Below are 26,267 nucleotides of genomic sequence, written 5' to 3' on the forward strand. Positions count from 1 at the left end.
TTCCTTCAAAGTGTCTATTTCCCAGCATTACTGGAAATTATTATTCAAAAGAATCTTCCATAGCATGACCTTTTTTTTGTTTTTTTTTGGATGACCCAGGGTTTCTATTCATTGCCTGGCCAATTTATCCTGGAAAGAATAAAATGAGGCTAGAGATGATAAATGCTGGTGACCAGGTTCGTGTGGGAGGGACAGGGACAGATAACAGGAAAAGGATGAGCTTAGAGACCATTTCTTTACTCCTGCCTCCAAGTTATCTTCAGCAGACATCTAAAGACAATATTACTTAATACTTAAAGGGCATATGTAGTTTTAAGAGCATATTCAAATTATAATTTTTGATTTGGAAAATGATTTGATGTCTTGTCATCGTAGATGCTAGAGAACAGGAATGACGTTTGTATATTTCCCCAAAAGGGAGTATGTATTTTAAAAAATAAAATGGAGAAACACTGTCCTAATCCAACCCCTCATATTAGATAGAGAAACTGAAATCAGAGAGTGGAAGGGATTTCTGTAGAGCCACACAGCAAACTGGTGATGTAGTTGGAGCCAGAGGTAAAAGCTCCTGACTCTTCAGAGCTCTTCCATTGAGGTGGGACAGCTTGGTTCAGGGAGAGACAAGAAAACAGACATAAGAGCCTCCTTGGACAGACGACCAGGCTGTATTCCAGAGCCTGTGAGCTCCCCCATGCCCCTCCTGGACAAAGGTCCAGGGGTCTCCAGCATGGCCGTTCACTTCTGCTTGATCATCTGCATCTGTGAATGGGAGTGAGCTTACACTTTAATAACCGTGGTCTTTGCCTGAACTTTCTCTCCTCCTGGATAACTTCTCATCATGCCCAGGAAGCTCAAATGACACCTCCTCAGGGAAGCCTTTTTGGACTGCCAAGGTAGTTGAGGTCTCTGTGTGAATTCTTATAGCACCTCTAATCTGGAATACCCTTGTAACAATTATAATTACCTTATTTTGTGTTTAATGTCTTTCTCCCTGACTAGACTATATGCTCTCTGAGTGTAGGTTGTTTATTTTATCTTCTGCTTCTGGTACATACTGAGCCTTAAATGCTTGAATGTTTGCCTATTTGTATGCATGCTAATAAGTGAATTAGAAGGCTGCATGGTGGGCTGCTAAGCAGTGCTGCTTCTGATTGCCTGCAGAACCAGTGCACTGTCCCTTATTGCCAAGGACATTAAGAGAAGAGAGAAAGAAAGAAGACCCAGTTGAGGCAGCTAATGTAGAGACAAGCCAGAGGGTTCGGTCTGCTTCTCTGGGTGCCCGAGAGCCGCCTCCTGGGTGATGGGGTCAGCAACCACATCAACCACACAGTCATTGCTGGCTTGGCAGAATCAGCCTGGCAATTTAGGAGGGGTGGTTAGAGAGGAGCCTCCTTGAGTCATTCTGGTGAAGAGAATTCAAGGTCAGGGCTCTCCTTGGCGGGGAGAGGACGGCAACGTGGGTCTTCACAGTCGATGGGCGCTTGCGACCAGGGCTGTAAGGTCTGCTGGTGGCTGGCTGGGCTCCAGAGCAGCGCTGCTGTTAAGCGGCAGGTCCTGCCCCTCCGCCGGTTTCCTTCCCCCTCCTTGGTCTCCCTACCCGACTCCTGCTTGCAGCATCCTCTGCAAGGAGAGGGATGTGCCGCGCTGGGACGCGCTGTCCTGGCCGAGCGGCGGCACCCGGGGCGCGCTCTGGACCGCCGGGGTCCGCCGTCTGGCGCTGCGCCACGTGCTTTGATCTGCGCTGATGTCAAGTGGGTGTGGGCTCTCAGGGAAGGCCCAGGCGAGGACGAGGAGGGCGCGCGATGCGCCGCGGGCGCGCTGAGGCCACAGCGCGCTTCACCGCCCAGCGCTGCTGACCGGTGGCCGGCCCGGGCTCGCGGAGTGGGCGCATGGAGCCGCGGCGCTGCCCGCCCGGGGACGCGTTCCCCTCCGCCCTGGGGGCCTGGCAGGGGCCGTTGCGGGGGGCCTGCAGGTGTGTCCGTGCGCCGTAACTTTCGGGGGGCTGCGGGCTGTTGGGTCGGCAGGGTGCACGGTGCACGGGTTGCATTGGGGGGGTGCTTTTGTGCCTGGCCGTTGGCTTGTCGGGAGCCGGTTTGTCCCCGGCCGGCCATCGGCGTGGGAGCCGCAGCTCGCCGCTGGAGTTTCAGCGAGAGAATTCACTGAGCCGGCGCCGGGCTTTGGGTTACTCATTGGGAAGGGCGCCGAGGGAGCTGCCTTGTTGTTTTGAGAATTGTGTCCAAGTACAGGCTGCGTTCATGGTAACAGATTATCTCTCAGCAGACAGCGCTGCTTCCCAAAATCGGCTGTAGTTGGGGGCACCAGTCTCGGAGGGGGGATGGGGAAGTGGGCAGAGGCGACCTCACCACCCGTTCCGCCCCGCGTGCCCGGGCGCCCGCCCCTCCTCCCCTCTTTCCCCCTCTCCCACCCCATCCCCGTTCTGGTTGGGAGCTGTCTAAGGAGGAGGTTTAGGGGTCAGCTTCTCGCCCGTTGACAGGTCTGGTTTCAGACACACCTTCCCGGAGGAATGCGGAGGCTTTGTTCCAGACGCCCGTCCCAGCCCCGAGCCCAGAAGCCGGCGGGCATGGGGCCGGTGCTCCGATGCCATTACTCATCTTTTATGGCAACGCCGGCGAGCTCCCGGGTAGGCAAGTTAATTATTAATGTGTCTGGGCTGGAGAGAGGGAATCTGGAAATGAGATTGGTAGGTTGCAGGTTTTTCTTTCCCTTTTTGGCAACCAAGGATTAAGCCCAAGGTATTGCAGCCTGTTTCCTGAGAAAGATCCTGGCATTCCCCCGGTGACCGGCGCTCCGAGGAAGGGATCCCTCTTCCCGATCCGTGGGACAGCTCATCTCCCCCGGGAGGACAGAAAGGGAGCATCTCTGGGTTTTTAACCACTTTTGAACCAGCCGGTACCTTTCCTCCTTTGCCTTGCGAAACTAACCTGCTTCCCACCCCCTGCCTCAGGGCAGCTTCCTGATGAAGCTTCCAGGCCAGGTGTGTGAGACCTGACTCCTCAGCCGGCAGTCAGAGGCACAGTGAGAAGCGCTGCCCTATCCGAGCCCTATGCCTGAACACCTCCACACCGCTCAACAAGTGGCCTTGGCCCTGGTCTCTAAGACTGTGGGCACAGGCCAACGTGTCTGCCAGGTGGTCACCTGACCTGTCCCTCCCAGTGCCTTCAGCGCCCAGAGGAAGGAAGAGGTCAAGGTGGGAAAGAGCCGAGGGCGGAGTTCCCTCAGAGCGGTTTCAGTTTCCCTTGCCCCTGGCTGGGAAAAGGTGGCTTCTGTCTCACAAGGTGTGCTGTGTGTGCTGGGTTATACTGAATGGGATCGGGAGGGCGCAGGCTTAATGGAAGGCTGGGGGTGGCGCTCGGTTTTGGGGAGGTTGGTTGGATAGGGTGGTTGGAGGCAGGCCTGAGCAGATTTTGCCCCAGCTGGGGCCTGAGGAGAGTCACTAAACTCAGCCCTCCTGGCAGCATTGTGCCTTAGAGACCTGGGAAACTGTTTTTTCTTTGCCAGCTTAGGATAGAGTCCTCAGCCTTGTAAACAGAAGAGTTGATGGATCTGTAGAGTAGGTGTGTTGAGAAGAATAGCATGTCTTGGAAGCTGATGCTCAGAGGTACAAGAGGGGACTGGACTTATGGGGGAGAGGAGTGTGTAGGGGGATGGGTGTATGGGGGTTAGGAGTGTGAGGACAGGGATTGGCTTATGGGGGTGAGGAGTCTTTAGAGGGGGATGGGCGTATGGGGGAGAGGAGTGTGTAGGGGGGATGGGAGTATGGGGGAGAGGAGTGTGTAGAGGGGGATGGGTGTATGGGGGTGAAGAGTGTTTAGAGGGGGCTGGGCTTATGGGGGAGAGTAGTGTAGAGGGGGGATGGGAGTATGGGGGAGAGGAGTGTGAGGACAGGGATGGGCTTATGGGGGAGAGGAGTGTTTAGAGGGGAATGGGCATATGGGGGAGAGGAGTGTGTAGACGGGGATGGACTTATGGGGGTGAGGAGTGTATAGAGGGGGCATGGGCATATGGGGAGAGGAGTGTGTAGGGGTTGGGCTTATCGGGGTAAGGACTGTAGGGAGGGAGATTTTAGCACTGGCTGTGGGCTGTGCATTGTATCAGAAGTTCTCTGAAACAGCCTGCTGTAGTACCCCACATCCCTCCCCCTAATTTTCTGTCCCATTCTTCAGTGACTTGGCTCACTGTGTTCACCTTCCTCCTGGCTCTGGTCTCCAGGGCTGGACTGTCCTGATGGCTGTCCAGGGACACACAGGCCGCATCTCACCCCAGCCTTCCAGAGAGGCAATGATAAAGGAGGGCTTGGCTTCAGAGAGACTGCTGACCCTGAGTCCTGGGTTACTGGGGAGTCCGTTCCACCTGTCCTCCCACTTGAGTTTGTGGTATGTAAATTCAGTGGCACCCCTCCCCCAACACATGCTTTTAAAAGTGCCACCTTCTCCAGCAGTGCCCCAAGCTGCTGGTGATCTGCTGGCACTCTGCAGGTTGAGGGTTTGGAGATGGCGGTGATTAAGAACAAGTTTTTTCTATTATGGGAAATCTGCCCAAGGCTGCCATCTAATGTCTGCTCACCTTGCAGACGTGTTGGTCTTGGCTGAATGTTCACTGAAAATGGCCTGGCCACTGCCTGGGAAAGCTGCTCAAGGTGATTCTACAAAGAGAAGGTGGTAGTAGGGTCCCTGGGGCATTGAGAGATGAGCAGAAGGCGGGCAGGGCACTATGGGTGGTAGGGTCAGAGGAGTGAGCAGGGCTGGTTGGAGATTCTTCCGTATGTCCTGTTCCTGCTGTCTGTGCTTGGCAGAGCAGGCGCTGATGAGTCCAGTATCAGCCGAGGCCTCTCTCCTGGGGCCTGATAGCTCCTGCAAGCTGCGAAAAGGCACGGCTTGTTTCTGTACCCTAGCTCCTGGGCTTTGTCTTCTCTTGTCCCTCCTAGCGGAGGCCCTGGGGCTGATGGCGGCTGTCACTGTGTTCCTCAGCAGCGGCCATGGCAGGGAGCCCCTTCCTGAGACAGGCAGCAGGAGGAAGTACCCAGGCTAAGGGAGAGGTGCTCTGAAGGTTTGTTCTGAATCACGTAAGATCAAGAGGGGCCGGCCCTCTGGTGCAGCGGTTAAGTTCCACACCGTCCGGTTCGGTAGCCCAGGGTTCTCCGGTTCAGATCCCAGGTGCAGACATGGCACCGCTTAGCAAGCCGTGCTGTGGCAGGCGTCCCACATATAAAGTTAGAGGAAGATGGGCACGGATGTTAGCTCAGGGTCAGTTTTCCTCAGCAAAAAGGAGGATTGGCAACAGATGTTAGCTCAGGGTTAATCTTCCTCAAAAAAAAAAAAAAAAAGACCCTGGCAGCCGTTGTAGTCTTGATTTGCAAAAGCACGAAATCCTTCCCTAGGTTTTATACTGTCCCTGAAGAGAGAAGAGCCTCGTGTTCCAGGCCTGTGCCCTGTGGGTGTGTATCCAGGAGCAAGGGGAAATAGAACAAGGGGTTAAATTCAGGCGGATGGGTTCAAACTGGATTCTTGTCCTTGTGCCTCTCTGAATCCCCCATTTCCTTGCCTATTAAAGAGGGATGCGGATACCTCTCTTCACCTCCGCCCGGATAATTGTGAGGATTATGAGATGTTTGTAAAGGGTTTAACATAGTGCTTGTTAATTGGTAGCTGTTTTTAATTAATTAAAGGTAACTAGACGATCCTTGGAGCAGCAGCTGAGAGTTGTTTTATTATGTAGAAAATGAGAATGTCAGAAATGTCATTTTGTGCCCACCCCAGAGGCGATACTCAGGCTCCCAGGGTCAGATGTGAGCCCTGTTCTGGAAGGGTGTCATCTCACCTTCACATCAAACCTGTTTTCCAGCCTCAGGTTATTCAGAGAGGCCTTGGAGACCGTGAATCCCTGACTGCAGGCCCACAGTGCAGTTGAACTGGAAAGGTACAACTCCTGCTAAAGCAGCCATCTCTGGTCCAGCCATGATTAGGGAATGTTAGTCCTAAGAGCAACTGGATTCCTGGCCCTTTAGCTTTGTAACTCTGGACAAGTCCTTTATCTCCTTGAACCAGTGTCCTGTGAGAATAAAACCTGCCTCGCACAGTTCTTATGATCAAATGGGATAACGTATGAAAAATTGTAATGTGGCGTGCGAATAATTATTGGTAGCTTGCTATGTACCAGACACTGTTCTCAGTGCTTTTGTGTATTACCTCATTTAATTTTCACAACAATTTATGATGCAGTTGATTATTGCCCACATTTTATTGATGAGAAAGTTGAACTGTTAGGAATTGTGACTGTTATTGTTGGGTGACTGACCCCTGTGGAAATCATGCATCTGAAGACCTCTGTCTCCCAGAGGAAGGAGTAAACGGAAGTTTCTGCAAATACGTTTGCACTCTGCCTTTCTTCCATTGACCTACCTTTCCAGCTAATTTTGGATATAAGTTTGTAACGTGAGTAAAAGAGGTCCATATTGGTCAGTTTGTTCTTTTGGTGCCCCTTTCTTGTCCTCTCCCCCCGGCTCTGCAGGGCTAATGGACACAGCCCCTTCTTGGCTGTGCCTTTTAAGAGTCATCTGTGTGGGACTGTCACCCTCTGTTCTCACTCGCCTAATGGTGCCTTTTAAGAATGAGGGTGCTGGTGGATCAAAGATAGTTGCTGTTAGGATGGTGGTGCAGTTGTACATCAGCTTCCTCAGTGCTGGGCCACACCTGCATGCTGAGAATCAGTTGTATCTCCTTCCGACTTGAGTGTAATTCGTGTAAATAAACTAAATGTTTATGGATTAAAAAAAGAGGTTGCTAGTTTGATTTGACTTTAGGCAGGGGAAGTGTTTGGTTTAGAGCCGACAATTAGGCTCCAAGTTTCCAAGGTCCCAGCTTTCTTTCTGATGGTTCTGGTTAGCTGTTTTGCCTCCTTCCCTCTGCTCCAAACGATCTGCCAGTGAGTACTCAGGTCTGAAGTTTTAAGTGTATTAGGAAAAAAAAAAAAATGGAAGAAGGAAACAAAACACACTGTGAAAATAAGGGCTCACAGCTGGTGGTGTTTCAAACACGGGTGGTGCTCATTAACAGAGAGTTATGATCACAGCCTCAAATTCGTTCTCATTAGTTTTGTAGCACGTTTATAGGATGAGAAAAAGGCTGCAGCTTTGTGGGTTATTATTTCTTTTTATGACAAGAATAACATTTATGAGGGTATGACACAAATAAAGGAATAAAGGTCTGGTTAGGAATAAAAAGTGAAAACTCCTGGGCCTCCAGGCATGCTCGGAAGATTCCAGAGCTCTCGTCAGTGGTGATAGGGTGTTCGTGGCCTGGACCTGGGCGCCCTGGCTCCCAGCAGCCTGGTGATGTCATCAGAGTGGCTATTGTTCCTGTCATTTCATTGGAAAGTGGAGTGATTTGCCTGAGGTCAGGTAGCCAGATATGTAATGGGAGACTGGACCCCAGGTCTCCTACTTTCTGATTCAGAGTCAAGCATTCGCATTAATCCTTGTAATACTTTAAATAATTTTTCCTATTATGTACACATTGTGGAAAATTTAGAATGTTACAAAGGAAGATAGAAGGGAGGGATCACGCCCCAAGCACCAAAGACAACCACTGTTTACTTTTGGTGGATTTCTTAAGACTTTTATTTTAGGAAGAGGGAACATTTGTTTTTTGTTGGGGAAGATTCGCTTCTTATTTACACGTCTCCGGTCATAGCCAGTTTCCTGTGGTGGAGCAAGCACTCTTTCTGCTCCTGATGCGGGTTGAGATCTTTATTTTGTGTGACACGCTATGCTAGGCACAGTGGAGGAGTGGAAGATGAGCAAGGTGTTCCTGCCTTCAGAGAGTTTGTAATTGAGGGCCAGAGGCAGACACGTACTCCTCCGCTTAGTACAGGCACGATAGTCATAGCGAACAGCGGTTGTAGCCAGCCTGTGCCAGGTGCTTTAGACAAGTTACTCACACTTAATCCCCAACCCCAAGGAGGTATTACCCATTTTACAGCTGTGGAAACTGCGAGGTTATATGTGTTGCCTCAGTTGATAAAACCCGACAACCACCCGAGCTGGGGTTCACATCTAGGTTGTCCCTTTACAAAACCAAGTGCCCTCTCTGGTGAAAAACTGCTGATGTAATAAATCCCATGAAGGAGAAGCACAAAGTCAGAGTCTTTGGAGATGAAGGAAAGTGCGGCCTGTCCCTCTTTGTCATTCTATTTCTTATCCTTTTCCTCCATCTGGTTTTAAGATGAAGGACTCTAATCATTTTGAGTGGTATTCGTTACCTTCTTAGAAAGTTCCCTGCTTGGATTCTTTTGCTTATTTGGACCACTTGATAATAAAGCTCAGAGCGGGAAGGAGAAGGAAAGGCTGTCTACACCATCCTCTGTATTATTTGGAGGAAACTGAGTCTCAGAGAAGAGCATACATAATAGTTTTTAATTAAGCTGAGACCAGAACTCAGGTTTTTTCGCCAGCGTTTTCCAAAGAGTGACAGGAAATGAGATAATACAGGGGTGAATATTTTTTATTTTAATAGTTTTGTACATGAGTATATGATTTTTCTCGCGTGTGTTTGAAGAGAACTATAGCTCGAACGTCAGACTCATTGTTTGGCAGCTGTTATTGCTTAGGATGTGGCTAGTCTTTGTGGTCTATTTCAAGAAAAGTGGAAGTACAGGTTGGACAGGGACGTGGCAGAAATCATGGAGGTGTGTGGGGGCCATGCGTATCATGCACATACACCAATTTGCACCCTCTGAGAGGGTGTACTTGCTCTGCCAGCTTGATTCTTTCAGTGGCAGGAAGGAGGGGGCCAGCCCCACCCTAGGCATTTTACCTGTGGGTATTAATGGATTCATTGTGTTTATATTGAGAAAGCTCAGAGAGGTTGATTAATAAGCCCATGGTCACATAGGATAGATTGGAGAGTCAGGGTTCAGGTCTCAGCTTGGGCTCCTTCCATTGCCCCTCCTTACTTGCCACATTCCACATCGTGGGTGAGCCCTGGACCTAGCCTGCCCTTTTCCTCTGAGGTTCTGACACTTTCTTGTTCAGGTACCAGGCTCAAGTGGAAACGAATGTGGTTGGGTTGCTAGGTTGCCACTGTAGCCTGCTAATTTAAAGCTTGATTTTGATGAAATTTCAAAGAATGTGCTGTATTTATAATATGCAATATTTATCAAATCTGACTCATGCTGGTAAGTGATAGAACCCTTATCCTGCTGCCTTTTGGCTTCTGTTCACATTGCGATGACGCTCTGTGGATTGTGAGCTCTAGGAAGACATAGACTGTGCCTGTCAGTCTTTCTAAAGGGCAATTACCAGATGGTTTTTGAGATTGATTCATCTATCCATGCTTTCAGAGTTCAGAGAATCAACTAGTAGGTTTTTACCTAACGTGGAGGTGTGGAGCGTAGGTGTGGGCTGCTTCCACGTTAGCCAAAGAAACTCGGAGTTGTTGGTTATGGAGAGAGGGCTCCCTTTGGGAGATTTTGGCTTTCCCCCCCCAAACCAGCTGGAAGGTTCTACTTCTCAGTGGTTTAGAACCACGTGGAACATGGTCCCTTGCATGAGGCAGACAGTCCCCGTCCGCCTGCTGTGCCCTGGGTGCTGTGATAGTGAGGTAGGCCGAATGATGGCCCCCTCCCCAAAAGATGTCCTTGTTCTAATCCCCAGAACGTGCGAATATGTTACTTTATGTGGTAAATGGTGTGATGAAGTGAAGGATCCTGGGATAGGGAGATTATCCTGGATTGTCTGGTGAGCCCAGTGTAATTGGAAGGGTCAGAGTGGAGAGGAGGGAACGTGACAGCAGTAGTAGAGATCAGAGTGATGCGGGGGCCGTGAGCAGGGAATGCAGGCAGCCTCCGAAGCTGAAGAAGGCGAGGATGGATTCTCCCCTGGAGCCTCCAGAAGGAATGCAGCCCTGCGGCCACTTTGAATTTAGCCCCGTGAAACTGATTTTGGACTTTTGACCTCCAGAACTGTAAAATGATAAATTTGTGTTATTTTATTTGTTATGGTAGCAGTAGGAAACCAATCCAGATGGCTACGTACTGAAGATCAGACCGCGCATGTAGCACAGTCCCTGCCTTTAGCGGCTGAGTCTAGTGGGGGAGACAGGAAGTGCAGAGCCAGTTTTGATAATTGTAGCGAGCACCCCAGTAGGAATCTGTGGGACCCAATCCAGCCTGGGGAGGTACGGGAAGACTTCCTGGATGAGCTGACCTCAGAGGTGCCACTGAAGGAGACTTAGAGAATGAAGGGGGACGAGGAAGAGCCTTGATGGCAGAGAGAAGAGCGTAGTCAGAGTCATCTCAGTCAGATCTGAAAACCAGGTGGGGACTACTGGCCAGGCCTCGTAAGACAGCAGCTGGCTCCATGTGAGTTGGCACAGGCCCTTATGGCCCTGTTTTCAGACTAAAGCTTTTCGGGCCTCGCATAGGAGGGAGATGAGATGGAAAAGTCCTGCTTCTCTGCCTTCAGGGTGGGGTGATAATAGAGCTGACAGCATCCCAGGCTCCTGCTAGCTCTTTATATGTATTATCTCATTTAATCCTCACAACAGCTCTGTGAGGTGGGACTGTTATCTTCTTCTTGTTGTGATTGAGGAAAATGAGACTTAAGTCATGAGCCCAGGGCACACAGCTTCTAAGTAGTGGGGCTGAGATTTGGACCTAGGCCTCCAGGCTTCGGAGCCCAAGTCCTTATTCTCATCTGTGGTAGAAAGCTCACTGGGCCAGAAATCAGTGATCTGAGTTCTAGTGCTAGCTCTGCTGCTTATTCGACTTAGAACAGGTCAGCCCGCTCTCTAACCTCGGTTTCCCCATCTGTAAAAGGGGATAAAGGCCTGCCTGCTTCAGAGATGTTGTGAGCATAAAGGAGATCCTTGGAGGAATGTGTTTTTGCTGTGAGCTGTAGGACCCCCTCCTCTTACCAGTGCTTCAGACACCACCAGAGAGGGCTTTGTCAGTGAGCGCCATCCCGCAGAGCATCATCTTTAAGGGTCATGAGGCAGGCTGGGGAATTTGGCTGCAGTGGATCCACATGAGGCTAGTGTGTTTGCATCCATGGGTGGTGATGGAGATAGAAAGTGGGCAAGAAACAGTGAGTGGACTGTCTCAGGGTACCAAGAGTGGGGTGTAAATCTGTAAGGAAGAAGTGTGGTCTGCATCGTATTCCCTGCGAAGATGCTGATGCTAGAGGTGACTGAGGAGGAAACCTTTCCTGCCCTGGAGCCAGGTGAGCAGCATTTGGTCTCAGCCCTGCCACTTACTATCTGTGATTTGAGGCAAGTTGATGTGAGTTCTGGAGCTTCAGTCTCTTTATGTATAAAATAGGGCGAATGAGTCCTACTGTGCAAAGTATGTGAAAGCATCCTGCCCAGTTCCTGGCATATAGTGGACGTTCAGTAAATAGTGATGGTCTCTAAATCTGGCAGTTCGAAACTTAGCAGGTTAATCCAGTAAATCCCAATTCTTTGCAGGATTCCACCTTTCTCCCTTGCCTTTCAGAGGATGTGAAGGGAGGGCCTGGCCACAGAATGAGAGCCCCATGAATCTTTGAGGGGGAGACCCTCTGCCTCCCAGTGGGAAATGGTGACGAGTGGTTTTCAGGTGGCTGCAGTGGGTGTGCTGAGCCATTTTGGAGTCAAGGATATGTTTGTCTTGCCAAGTACAAGATTGAGTGTCACTGTTTTGCTTTCTGGGAATAATGGCTGTGCAGATGAAGTAGATTTATGGCGCTGAGGGACGTCAGAGAGCACACTGCTCTTTTCTTTTTTTTATGTCTACATTTTCTGATTATTAGGGTAATGTGCTTATTTTAGAATACTTGGAAAATACCAAAAAAGAAGAAAATAAAAATGTTTATCTCCACACCCAGAGATGATTATTGCTAACACTTTGGTGTATTTCCCTCCATTCTTTTTTGAAATGCACATATACATTGTTGGTTTTGTTTGTTTTTTTTTTTTTTTACAAAATACACAGTTTAAAATACTTTATTCACTTAACATTATATCATGCATTTCCCAGATTATTACATATTCCTTAAAAACATTTTCATTTGCTACATAATAGTCTTGGGGTACATGTATCATAATTTTCTTCATCATTCCTTATTCAATAGGTGGGCATTTAGATTGCATCCACTAAAATACATAAATACATATTTTCCCCTAAAATATATAAAAATATTTGACTGGATTTCTTTTTACCATTTTCTTAGATTCCTAGAATTGGAATTCCTAGATCAAAGAATAAGTATATTTAAAAGTGCATGTTGCTGGGGATTTTCAGACTGTTCTATTTATCTTATTTTAAAAAGCAAAAAAGTTGTGGATGTCAGGCGGCTGTGGGCCAGCCTGGTGAGGTCCCTGCTTCTGACCGTTGTGCACAGAAGGCTGCCTCCTTACCTCTCATTCGCTTGCTGGCAGACAGTACAATCAGCCCCTTGTTGCTCTACAGTGAAATTTAAGTAATGGGTCAGCCTTTCCAGTGCTTCCCTCTGTGTCAGGAAGTTCATCTGTGAATCTAGCCTAAATCTCATCTGCTGCATTTTAAATCCTCACCCACTGCCGGTTTCCCTCGGTGGAGTGGAGTGGAGTGGAGTGGAGCTTCACACTGTCTGCAGGCAGCCCACTTGCTTCTCTCCCCACTGCCTGACCGCTGCAGCTCTGGCCACCAGCCTTATGTTACCCTGGAGGAAACTTGAGGGTCTCTGGCTACTGCTGTTGCGACTGGGAGGGCGGTCCCCGCACCGGGTTGCTGCCGATAACACCAGGTAGGGTTTCTAAACCCAGGGAGTGCCCACGCCCTGGAGGCCATCGTCCCAGCCTCTCCTGAGCCCTCTGCAGAACTCCTGGGGCAATTAGCATTCAGAGTGGTACTCTCCTATCGACACTGCAGGTCTATCAGATTCATTCTCTGGGAAAAAAGAAATGTGGCTAGAGCAGGGATTAATTCTGTTTCAGTCCCAAGCGCATTGGCCAAGTGGTAAATGTACAGTGAGGGGGGATGGCCATTCAGGGAGGGGCTTTTGAGTGCATTCTGGTGGTGAGAAAGCTGGCTGTCAGTCTGGAAGGTTAGGGTCTCACTGTGGGCCTCCCACCCTTGGCATCAAGTAGCCACTGTGCCCTCTGCTGGAACAGCCTTGGCCACCTTTCTTAGCCAGTGTCCTTTGTTGGGAGCTGACAGCTTTATTACGGAGCAGTGGAATGTTAATTTGGAAGGGAAATTAATATAGCTGCAACTTCATGGGCAGCAGGAGGCCCCTTGCGTCCCTCACTTAGACATTTTAGAGCTGGCTGGCAATAGGCCAGCAGGGTGGACCGAGTGGTACAGGAAACAGACTGGAAATTGAGTCCTGCAGCACCTGTGGGAGTATCTGAGTGTGGCTGGAGCCTGAAGCATCCCTGGGACCTGGCGCAGCCTGGTTGACCTCTAGCTCCTTGCCATCCCCTGCACATCAGCACCAGGAGATCCTGCCTTAGTGGGAACCGCTCGATGCTTCCAGTTTTACTCCCTTAGAAGGTCTACACTCTGAAGACCAGATGTCTTACTTCATACTTTGCTGTTCTCTCCTGTGCCTGATACAGTGTTAGTACTTGATTGAAATAAAACAGGCATTTATGAGGCAAAACGCAGTGGTTTTCTGCCCTCTGTAAAGAAGCTGGTTCTCTGCTCTTCAGCCTCTATTTAAAATTTCCCTGTCAGATTGTTTTTCTTCCTTTTGAAGAGAGGAAGCTTTTCCTTCTGTCTCCCTTTATTGTTATCCCAAATTCACTTTGGGTATGAATGTCGCTGGTGATTTTCACTTTGCAAGTTGGAGCTCACTGTCCCCACTGTGAGACCGTAGCCCTGTGAATGCCATCCCTGGCTGTACATTAGAATCCCTTCGGGAGTTTTTTTCAAAAATATTGATGCATGGCACCCAACACCAGAGATTCTGACTTACTTGGGCTGTGTTGGGACTCTGGCATCATCATTTTAAAAACATTCCACAGGTGATCCTAACGTTCAGTGATTTTCTCAGAATAAAGAGTAAGATGTGCCTGCCGTGTCCTAGCAGCAATTTCCCTTTATAGGAAGATGAGTGTTAGAAGCCTGTGATACCTGTGGCAGTAGGTTGTTCCACATCCTTTATGGAAGCAGAAAGGGTAAAATGACAAGTGAAAGGATTGCATCGGTCTTTTGTGTGTGCTATTGGCTTGTTGGAAAGCCCCTGTGGATGTCCCAGGCTCCCATTTCTGTTCCCAGGCTGTGCCCTGACCGTGTCCCTCTGCCTGGTAATTAAGCAGGAGATCCGGACAGGATGAGGGTGCTTTAATTAAGGTGAGAGATCAAAAGGAACGGACAGGGTGTGAGTCTGCCTATATTTGGTTCATTAGCCAGGGCCTGGATTCACTTATTTCTCAACCTTTTGGGGTATGGGACACAGGAGGGTGGGATGGGGAACAGGGCTGTGAATGAATGGCAGGGGATGGCTTTCAGTTTTGGTCTAGAGGACAGACAGGTCAGAGTAACGGGCGCCTGCAGTGCGTGTTCAGCCCTTCCTGGCTCTCAGTTACCCCTGCAGGCTGGGTCTCTAAGGCCTCACTTCTGCTAGTCTCCTCTTAAATGTTGTAGATACCTCTTCCCAGAGGAGGTAACAGGGGACCAAATGATTGTCATGAGTAAATGAGACTCTTCACTGAGTGTGTTCAGGTCTTCCCATGGGCTCCTGTCTGTGATTTGACAATGGTTCTGCTCCTTGTTGGCTAATGCATTTGACTTGATGTCCTAAGTCCTATCACCTCTCCCCACCCTCTTTGGGGTGTTTGTGGTTTTGTGGTTGGGGCTTTGTTCCTTGAGCAGCCTCTCAGGTTGAGGGACTACTTTTGTGGTTCCAGCTGCTCCTTAGCTCCTGTCTCATGGCTGAGCCACCTCCCAGGCCCTCTCGGCCTTAGAGAAGTTGGAGCCCCATTGAGATGGCCCCCTGTAGTTTTCCCACAGGTCAGGAGGCTTCTAGATTAACCCCTGGGGTACTGATGGCACCATTCCTCAAACTCACAAATCCTGCTTAGAAAGAGCCACACACATTTTTTGTTTGTTTTCTCATGCTATTCAAACTGCAATTTGCTAACCAACTATAACAGCTTCCCCTGGGGTACTTGTTAAAAATGCAGAATCTCTGGGAATGGAACCTAGGAATTTGCATATTAGCCAGAATCCCAGGCCATTATCAGGTACAGAAATGTTTGAGAATCACTTTGTTAAAAAATGCCACCTCCCCCCCTTGTTTTATAGGGGAAATATGACAGAGTGGTTAAGTGAATTGCCCAGAGTCACAGAGTGAATTAGAGCTGGATCCAAGCCTGGAAGAACCTGAAGCCAAGTCCAGAATATTAATACCACCTCATATTAGTAGAGAGCTTTGTTCTTTGAAAGCATAACCTATCTTTCTGCTGCTCTGGTTTGCTAAGATCGAGAGCGTCATCCATCATCTATTTTTAACAGATTATTCTTTGCTATAGGGGGCTGTCCTGTGTGTTGTAGGATGTTTAGCAGCATCTCTTGCTTCTACCCCCTGGATGCCAGTAGCATCCCCCAGTTGTGACAATCAAAATGTCTTCAGGCATTGCCGAATGTCCCCTGGGGGGCAAAATCACCCTCATGGAGAATCACTGCTTTAGCAGCAGAAGCCATGTGTCAGAGATGTTCCCCAATGGCATCCCACAACATTTATTTTTATGTTTGGGGACTTCACTTTTAAAATTTGCATAGCTGGCTTCTTCCCAACTTGGCTGCTGTGCTGGATTGCACACATAAATGAAGTCACGCCGAATATAAGCTCTCTCCTCCTCTCTGTTTTGGCCTGCAGAGGAAAGGCATAAATAAGCTTGGAAAGACCAGTGAACTTGGACTCCAGTCCATGCTTGGCCTCCCAGCCCTGCACTTCTTAGCTGTGGGATCTTGGGCAAGTGTCTTAACCGTTTTGAGCCCGTTTCCTCATCTGATTATGGTAGAAAGAAGTGTTTGTTGTGAATGAGAATTAAGTGACACCTTGAAGGTGGAAGTGTTTATAAAACATTACTCATATATTAAGTGGCGATGATAAGATTCAGGTCTAATTACCAGCTCTTGAGGTTTTCTCAAATTCAAAAGTACAGAACTCAGCACGGCAATTCTAGACTTGTATTTGGCTAAGTATATTACCCTTGTCATCTTTCTGCCCATAAAGTTAATCTTCCCTTCTCTCGCTTTAAATTTAATCTCCTTCTTCTTGGTGGCCATTGTGATACCTCTTTTGGGTGATTGTCTCTGCAAGATTAGTTGTTAGTTTATTACCTGTGGCTGGCAAGAGCCAGTTTCTTTTTATGGTGAGGTTTCCAAAGGGCTGTCAAATATTTTATGAAAATCAAAACCAGTGCCACCTTCCTTTCTCTCCTTGCCAGACCCAAAGAGGTACATGATAATTGGTGCACGAGGCCTGAAGGAAGGCAGTGAAGCCAGCATTAGTCTGCAAAGAGATGCGTGCAGATGAACCTGGAGATGAAAGGTCTCTGAGCTCTTTGGTGCAGTAAAGCTCAGCTAGTTGAGCACTTCATTTTGCAGACAAGGAAACCGAGCCCGGAGAGGGGACACGTCCGAGGTGTCACAGTGGCAGAGTGAGATTGCGGCTCCAGCTTTCCAGGAGCCAAGGCTCTTGGTGCAGTGTTCACCTGTGTCCAGGCTGCTGCCTCAGGTGGTGCAGGGGGAGCAGGCCGCACTCTGTATCTGGGGTGCTATGGCTGCCTTCTGTTTTACTTCAGAGGTTGCCTTGTGGGTCTTGTGAAATCACTTCTTTCTGATCAGTAATTTATGGATGGAAATTCACCAGAATTCACACAGTCCATGGCATGGTTTTCACTGATTCTTCTAGCAGCGCATCTTGAGGGGAGAAGGCACTGAACATAAAGGGGCTCTAGCTTCCCAGTGAACATATTGAAGAGGAAAAAGATGGGGAAACTGAAGCTCCTTCGTTTCTTCAGTAACCTCTGACATTGTCCCTTGGCTACACATTTTCTCCCACTATGATGTGCTCCTAAATCATCATGACTACTAATATCAATTGTCAGGATTATTAATACTGCTGCTGTTTATTGAGTGCTTACTGTATGCCAATGCATGTGAAGTGTTTACCTCAATGCACACCTCGTTTGATCCCCCCAAAAACTCTACACCGAGAGTGCTGTAACTATCTTTGTTTTGTAAATGAGGGAACAGGTGAAGTTACTCAAGGTCACAGAGTAGGAGGGGGAGCTGAGATTCAAACCCCTCTGATTTGTGAAGCCTAGATGGGCTGGTTCCTGGTCTGTAGTTCCTAACTCCTGTGGGGGCGGTTACTGTAAACCCCCCCAGCCTGCTCCTCCTCTCCAGCCAAAATCACTGTGTCCGAGGACCTGGTGTTTGTCGGATGGTCAGTTGGAACCTCTAGGCTGTCCTGAACTGAGTGGCACCCGGCTTACTAGGCCACCACCTGCCCCTGAGCATTTCCTCTCAGGCTGTGCCAAGAGCCTGAATGAGAAGAGCTGTCCCTGACTCAGGATCCTAGAGGCTGCCTGTGAAGGGAAGCGTAGTCTTTAGAGACTAAAGCCTGGATTTTTGTTGGATGGGTCCCTTAGCCTTCTGAAGCCTCATGTTCCTCTGCTGTAAAGCGGAGGTGTGATTCCTGGTACAAAAACTTTTTTTTCTGAGTGTTAAATGAAACACTTTTTAATACTGAAAGTGTTTGTAAACTCAGAGTTTGGGTGGGATTGTGAGACTAATGATTACTCAGTGCCTGATCCATCACCATCATGATTCCAGAGGAGGGTGCCGTGGGAGCTTGGGGAAGGGAGCTCAGGGACATTTGGAAAAAAGAAGCAAACTCATCTCCTTTGCCAGTCGTTTCAGAGGCCTTCTCACCCAGCCTTTCACCTTCAGGCAGTACCACGACGCCATGCGTGGATGCATTTCTGCATCCCTACTCACTCTGGAGGAAGTGCTCACAGGTGTTGATGGGGGACTAGGGTTTCCTGCAGGCCCCCCCCACCCAGATATTCACCAGAGGGCCCTGTCCTGCTGATCCCTGGGGCTCTGCAGCAAAGAAGGCTGCTTGGGGGCACTCAGGTTGTTTAAAGAGAAATTGCTAATAGATACTTTGAATTAGGGTGACCTTGAGGAAAGCATAGACTTTTTAAAATTATTTTTTAAAGTGGTATAACTATATTACATCAAAAATTGGATAATAGGGAAGAGGGGAGAAAAACACCCATATTCATTTCATCTTAATATATTTCTTCTGGAATTTTGGAGGGAAGTGGGAGAATAATAATTTTCATTTATTTTAAATAGGTGTATATAACAGCACAAATTTGATAGGGTACAAAGCAGTGAAAAATAAGTCTTTTTACAGGATGTTCTTTTACTCATATTGTACATATAATTTGACTCTTTCAGTTAACAGTACATTATCCTCGTATGTCTCAGCATTTTTTTTTTTAAGATTGGCACCTGAGCTAACATCTGTTGCCAATCTTCTTTTTTTTCCCTCCTGCTGCTTCTCCTCAAAGCCCCCTGGTACATAGTTGAATATTTTAGTTGTGAGTCCTTCTAGTTGTGGCATGTGGTATGCCGCCTCAGCGTGGCTTGATGAGCAGTGCCATGTACTGCACCCAGGATCTGAACCAGCAAAACCCTGGGCCACCAAAGCTGAGCGTGAGAACTTACCCACTCAGCCATGGGGCCAGCCCCTAACAACGTTTCTTTTTTTTTTTTTTTTTTTTGAGCAATATTAGCCCTGAGCTAACTGCTGCCAATCCTCCTCTTTTTTTCCTTTCTTTCTTTCTTTCTTTTTTTTTTGCTGAGGAAAAGTGGTCCTGAGCTAACATCCATGCCCATCTTCCTCTACTTTATATGTGGGACACCTACCATAGCACAGCGTGCCAAGTGGTGCCATGTCCGCACCTGGGATCTGAACCGGCGAACCCCGGGCCGCCCAAGCGGAACTTGTGAACTTAACCGCTATGCCACTGGGCCGGCCCGTAAACAACATTTCTTATTCTTCCCCATTTTAAAGATTTTTAAAAATTTTGCAAGGAATATATGCAATATATATATTTATGAATTTTTATTCTCACATAAATAATGGACAGCAAAATACCAAATTAGTAATAGTGGTGGCATGTTAGAGGTGATTTTTATTTATTTTTTATACTTTTATTTTTTAAATTTTCTACAGTGAGCAGGAATATTCAGAGAAGTACGCAGAGGAGATATTGCCCATAATCTTAAAATTAACATTTTGGCCTATTCTTACCTATTCATTCTTTGCATTTTATAAACATAGTTGAGATTATATTCTATGTTGATATGGGTCCTGCTTGGTTTTCATTTAATATAAGCATTTATTAAGCTTAGCCTGCTTATAAACTTTGTTTTTAATGGTGGTACAATATCCTATCAAGTAGAAACATCATATTTTGTTTGACCATTCCCTTATGGTTGGTTACATTATGATTAGGCATTGTCCAGTTTTTTGCTGTTAAACTAATGCTGTAATGAAAACAACTTAGGAGACACAGCCTTTAGGAGTGTTGACCCCAAAATAATCAGTCCAGAGCTTAGAGGAACTGTGTTCTCAATGGATGGGCACACAGTAGGCACTCAGCAGTTGCCTGTGCTTAGTGAATGAGGGGACATGAGTGAAGGAGTGTTTTAGACATGATTTCAATAAATGATAACATGGAAGAATAAAGAATGTTTTACAGTAATGAAGGCCTGTCAAGAGGGACCCCAAAATAGACTGCAAAATGCAAACCTGTCATATTCTGATAGCTGCAGGGTTCTTGCGAGGCTTCTGCAGTTTCAGCCATGAAAGATATCTGGGGAAGACAGTGATTTGCAAGTTTGTGCATCAGGAATGTAGAGCCTGCCTGTCTTTGCGCAGTGTTGCAGAATCAAGTGGCCGTGATACTTTTCCAGGCTCTGAAGGAAGGGAATGTGGCAAGTAGGACAGAAGCTTAAAGGATAGTTTGTTGTCTGACTGCGTGCTGCCCCAAATGGCTGCTGAAACCAAATCGATTTGTGGGAGGCTATCAGGGTTTTCTTGACTTGACTCTCTCTTTCAGAATTGAATAGCAAAATAGGATTTCTCTGAAAAGTGTCTCTCTTTATTTGCACCTGGAGCGCTCTGTAATTTGGACCTTGTCAGAATAGCCTGTCTTTATTTTGAATTTGGAACCATTGACTCCCGTTTTCTTTCCACTGTGAGCTATTTATATGCCAAAAAGCTTAAGTGGAGGCCTTTTTACCTTCTCACTCCTGACTTCAAGAAATAAATAAAAGAAAGTAGCATTCTCTAGAGTCTATAATCCCTGAGCGTGGGCCACGAAAAAGTGATAAGTATTCTATTGTAGAGTCTGTGCAGCGGTGCTCGATTACAGACGGTTATGGAGAAGCTTGGCTGCTGCCAGGGCCCTCTGGGGCGGGGGATCCTCATCACCTAGCTGGGCATGCATTCCAAACATATTCTGGTGTTTGTCCATTTGTTCATTCCATTCATTCATGTACTCATTCATTCTATTTGGTTCACTTCAGTTATTGATCACCTAATGTCATATGTCATGCAGTGTGCAAGGCTGTAGTGATACAGCTGTGACTAAGAACTTCCTTCCTCCCTGTTTCTGTCAGGGTTCAGTGGCAGTAAGGAGAAACTAGCTGTTCTAAACAGAAATGGATTTAATACAGTGAATTAGGTGCTTAAATCATTATTGGAAGGCTGGAGGAGCAGGCTGTCAGCTGGCATCTGGCAGTGACTCCTACAACTCTGAAAATGATCTGCCGATAACCGTTTTCTTTTTCCTTTTTTCTCCCCCTTTTGAACTCCCCTTGCCCCCTTCTCCCAGCTTCTCTGGCCCAGATCTTAGATTCTCCCCTTATGGGAAGAACTGTTTCAAAGAATTTATGGATCGTAAAGTGTTAATGATCAAGTCTGTTGTTAACAATAATAGTCCTCACTGCTGACCACCTATTCAGTGTCCAGCTGTGTGCTAAGTTCTTTACATGCCTTATCTCAGTTCTCACTCCTTTTTTAGATAGTTTGTATTATTATCTCCGCATTACAAACAAGGAACCTGAAGCTAATGAAAGTTAAGCGAGGGGCTGGCCCGGTGGCACAGCGGTTAAGTTCGCATGTCCTGCTTCTCGGTGGCCCGGGATTCACCGGTTCGGATCCCAGTGTAGACATGACACCTCTTGGCAAGCCATGCTGTGGTAGGCATCCCACATATAAAGCAGAGGAAGATGGGCACGGATGTTAGCTCAGGGCCAGTTTTCCTCAGCAAAAAGAGGAGGATTGGCAGCAGTTAGCTCAGGGCTAATCTTCCTCAAAAAAAAAAAGTGGCTTACCAAAGATAATTCAGCTAATAAGTAACATTTGAATTTGGACAAGGTCCCTGTCCAGAGGTACTTGCAGTTTAAAAGAAAAGCTAGACCAAAGAAGATACACTACTGGCCGATAACGATATGAAAAGATGCTCAACATCATGAGCCATAAAGGAAATGCAAATCAAAAACATAATGAGATAGCACTTCATACACACTAGAATGTCTGTATTCAAAAAGACAGATAATTAATAAGTGCTGGTAAGGACGTGGAGAAATTGGAACACTAATACACTGCGGGTGATGTGAAATGGTGCAGTGTCTTTGGAAACCAGTTTTCAGGTCCTCAGAAGGTTAAACATAGAGTTCCCATATGACTCATGGATTTTTCTCCTAGGTATATACCCAAGAGAAATGAAAACATATATGCCCACATAAAAACTTGTACATGAATGTTCATAGCAGCATTATTCAGAATACTTCCCAAGTGGAAATAGCCCAATAGTCCATCAGTTGAGGGGTGGATAAATAATGTGTGGTATATCCATACAGTGGAATATTATTCAGCAATAAAGAAGAGTAAAGTACTGACACATGCTACAAGGATAAACCTTGAAAACATTATGGTGAATGGAGGAAGCCAGTCCCAGAAGATGACATAGTCTATGAGCCCATTTATATAAAATGTCCAAATTAGGGAAATCTAAAGAGATAGAAAGTAGATTAGTGGTTGCCTAGGCCTGGAGGAGGGATGATGGCAAGAGAGAGAAGAAAGGCTGGAAAGGGCAATGTTTACCCAAATAAATGAATTGCTAATGGTGAAATTTAGGGAATGGTGGATAAATGCCATACAATTCTTTTAAACTTTTGGCTTACGTTAGTTTGTCCTCACTAGAATCAACTGAAAAAATGGATTTAATTTGGCATAAAATTAAATATTTAGTTCCCAGTTGATTGTCTGGTTGGTGAACCTAGAGGTGATTTTTTTTTTCTCAGCCGTCTACTTTTCTAGGTTTTTTGGTTTTTCTCTAAGAGGTCTGTATTACTTTTTATAAGTAGGGAACCAGAAATAAACTGTGTCATAAAATGAATGTTCCCTTGGGATATACAGAAAACATCATGACTTCCACGTGTTGTGCCACTTGAAATAGTTTGAGAATTTTTGTTCTCGAAAAATAGTTGGAGAAAGAAAGCGAGAGGTGCCATAAATGTTTGTCCCTGGATTGAGCTGGTGTCAGAATCCAGCCACTCCTGCCTTTCACCCTCTAATTTCTTACTTGCCCTTTGAGTCTGTCCAAGGACCACCAAGTTGTTAATGCTCACAATGTTGTGTACAATTTTGTGCACAACTTTATTTACAAGGAAAAAATGAGTGGGGGGGTGTTGGATAGTTACGTCAAATTGAATGCAAGTAAAAGGAAGAAAGGTAGTAGAGTATCTGTGCCTTGGATAATTTGTCCCATTTTATTGTCCAGGTATAATTGCTGATGCCAGCGTTTTTTGTAGTCTACTTGTAACGCAGTAAAAGCCTCATGCATTACAAGGCCTTCACCGAATGGGTATTCACTGCAGCCCCCTCCTTTCCACCTGAGCTTAGGGCAGGCTGGACCATGCAGATGTTTCTTTAACAGGATTTATGGATCAGCGAAGTGAAATTTATTGAGATCCAACTGTATGTTTGAGGGCAGAATTTGCTGTCATGCAATCAGAATAAAGCTGAGGATTTACAACCTGTGAGAGGCTTAGATGTGGAGAATTCTTTTCCCATTATGCATTAAGTTGGCAACTTGGAGCATGACTTGGATTTCTCGGGCTGGAAGTGGCAAGCTCTGGGGCTCCGAGGCCTTCCATTCACTGTGTACACGGGTGTTGGGCTGTAAGTAAGGTCCAGGCCCCTTCCGGGTAGAGGCGGGGAGTGGGGAGTGAGGACGAGGGGAGCAGGTCTACTAGGTGCCTGCCCTCCCCCCTCACCCCAGTGAGCTGCCAGCACTTTCCTGCATACCCCTGGCACCTGGGCTCTCTTAGCAGTCCCTGCTCACACCTGGGACTGCTAAGAGCAGGCCTGGAACAGCTCACCAGTATGGTGGAAAGAGAAATCCCAGAGAGCAAGGTTCAGCTCCTCACCCCACCGCTTACAAGAGCTCTTTGCCTTTGGGCAAATCACTTATCCTTCTTTCGGTTTTCCTAATCTCTAAAGGAAATAATGCTACCTACCTTGCACGCTCCTGGTGACTGGTATTTGAAGGTTGTATGGAAAGCGCATAGCACAGGGCCTGAGACGTAGGCCTTTGGTAAAGACCATCGCTTCCTTCCCAATCTGCGTTTCTTCTTTGCCTCCCCTTTCCCTGGCCTGGTCCTACACTAGGTTGCCAGAGAGTTCCCTGATTTTCTCCACCTCGAATCAGGGGTCACCTGTCAGTATTTTTTATTAAAATATTTTCTCTCCACCTACCTATTTTTGGGCTAAATTTTAGTTTATATTGAACACATTTCTCCAACATGAAACCCATTGAAACAGAAGTTGTTTACTTTAGAGTAACCCTGTCCAATAGAACTTTCTGCAATGATGACACATTCTTGGCTAGTCTTGTCCTTTTGCTCCCTCACTTAGATTTTAAGATCAGTTTGTGAAGAACCATGAAAAACCCTGTGAGATCTTGATTGGTTTCACATTTAATTTATAGATTAATAGAGGGAAGAATCAACATATTTATGAGATTGGGGTTTTCTAGCTCTCCTTTCATTTAGGCCTCTTAAAATATTTTTCGTTAAAGCCATTTTTTCTCCATGAAAGTCTTATCAGAGGTTCATAAAGAGCACAGTGACTGGCACGGATCTGGATTTTAGAATAGCGGGTGGGTGGCCGAGAGGACAGTGAACTAGAAAAAGCAGAGTTCAGAAGCCAGGAAGTCAATTAGGAGGCTGTTGGAATAGACCAAGTGAAAGAAGATGAAAGCTTGGGTTTAGGACTATGAGAAGGGAAAGGAGCCAACACACGGCAGAGACATTTCCTAGGAAGAGTGGACAGGGCCTTCTCAATTCTTTCAGGGCAAAAATAAGGCAGAGTCATAATACTACTTGCTGCCATTTATTGATAGCTCAGTATGTACCAGGCAAAGTGCTGGCGGGTTACTGTTATCATTGCTTCTCTTTGCTCCAAAGTAGGCATTATTACTTCTGTCCTCCAGATGAGGAAGCTAAATCTCAGAGAGGTTAAGTAACTAACCTAGAGTCACCCAGGGGAACAAAGCAAGTGTTCAAAGCTAGAACTGCTCATGCCCAAAGGCCACTGAACAGCCGTCTGATTTTGGTTTGTCTCAGTTTATTGGAAGTACTTTATGAAAATGTACTAGACCTTTTGAATTTTATGACTGAAATAAAAATGACAAAAATCCTGTTCTCAGTCATAGCCAGAAAACTAAATTGGAATGTTTACCTAGTTTTACAATGTTTGCTATAAGATCTAGACAAGTCTGAATTTATAAGATCTATAAAATTTGAGTTGTTGAGAGGGCAGGAGGGCAGGCTTGGGGGTTGTAGATCATGTGACTCTGTGGAAAACAGAATTGTTTTTGAATTCTGAAAGTGTTCCTGGTCATGTATTTCTGGGTAACCTTTTGTTGATGTTTTTTTGCCATTGGTCAGGAAAAAAAAAATGAATGGCCTTAATTAAAATTTCTATTGTCTTTGCCGCAGAGGAAGGAAGCCTTTCGATGGTTGTCATGGTGATGTCTGAATGTCACCGGTGAAGTGGGTAGTGATTGCCATCCAGAGCCCTGAAATGAGCGTTTATCATTTTTCTTGCCCCCTGAGACGCTTGCACAACCAAACTGCACATTTCCTTAATCGCCTTTTAAATTTGCATTTGTGCCAAATGTGTGTGAGGGAATGTGCTCCTCTGCAGCCATGGTTAGAGTAGTGAAGTCTGAAACCCCATTTCTAATTGCTTTGTGCTCCTGAAGCAAAATGGCATTTGTGAGGTGCTCGTGAAAACTCTCCAAAAGTAATTAGGAGCTGCCAGCCCTCCACGCGGCACAGCCCGACAGTGTGCGAGGCCGCCTCCTCTCCCAGCTCTCCTGCCCCCTCCCAGGCCCTCAGAAGTCTTGCCTGATACTCCTTCTCTGCAGGCAGCCCATGTAAAGTGCCTTGCCCTGAATGCATGGCAACTTACACGAGTCCTCCTCTTCCCTTCTGCGCCCAGCCGCCTCACTGGAGCCATCGTGCTGCATGCAGGCAGAGTGCGGCTGTCTCTGACGGGAAAACCAGGCTCTCTTGCTGGCTTTAGGCTTTCTGCACAGTATGATTGAGGTGTCGGAAGGGGAATGGGGAAGAATGATGTTGTGCAGGTGGGTAACAAGGATGGGTTTTCAGAGCTCTGTCCGCTCATGAAGTTACCTGTCCTCCCCACCCCCCACCCCAGGCCTGAAGAGGACAACGCAATGATACCCCTCCTCCCCAGTGGTGCTGTGCAGCTGCATAATGTGGATGGATTTTCAGTTCAGAGCTCCGTCTGCAAATGAGGTTACCTCCAGGTCTGAGGAAGACAGGCTTTATGACCCCTCCCACCCCCAACTGGATATCTGTTTTATATAACCTTTCATGTAGAGTGGTGTTGTGACAAAGAGCAAAGAGTTTGCCATCAGAGAACCTGGTTCAAGTTTAGGCTCCATCCCATGTGAACCTGGGAGAGAACTTGACCTCTCGGAGCCTCGGTTTCCTCTTCCGTAAAATGGTAGTAATGACGGTAACTGTCTCACCAGGTCATTGCATCACATGAGATGATGTCAGCTCTAAGTGCTTTATAAGCTGCTGTAAATTCTAATTCATTGGTTATTCATTAAGCTCCTATTGTACTCTGGCTCTGTGCTGGAGAATTTGAACCAACA

At 47.0% G+C, this 26,267-nt stretch overlaps 1 protein-coding gene across 4 annotated transcripts in view; it reads left to right on the top strand.

The window, feature by feature from the left end:
• Window positions 1-1,734: 1,734 nt before the first annotated feature.
• Window positions 1,735-26,267, top strand: part of PLEKHA7 (pleckstrin homology domain containing A7) — a 125,354-nt gene continuing 100,821 nt past the window's right edge. For 3 of the 4 annotated variants that reach the window (XM_046638168.1, XM_046638169.1, XM_046638171.1), the window contains exon 1: window positions 4,285-4,394. In XM_046638168.1, the coding sequence (XP_046494124.1) occupies window positions 4,300-4,394 (95 nt within the window). In that variant the 5' untranslated portion in view covers window positions 4,285-4,299. Of the gene's footprint in view, window positions 1,973-4,284; window positions 4,395-26,267 lie in introns of those variants that run through there. The other variant, XM_046638167.1, reaches the window with a different exon arrangement.

The sequence above is a fragment of the Equus quagga genome, chromosome 14, assembly GCF_021613505.1.
Source record: "Equus quagga isolate Etosha38 chromosome 14, UCLA_HA_Equagga_1.0, whole genome shotgun sequence".
Classification (NCBI taxonomy): domain Eukaryota; kingdom Metazoa; phylum Chordata; class Mammalia; order Perissodactyla; family Equidae; genus Equus; species Equus quagga.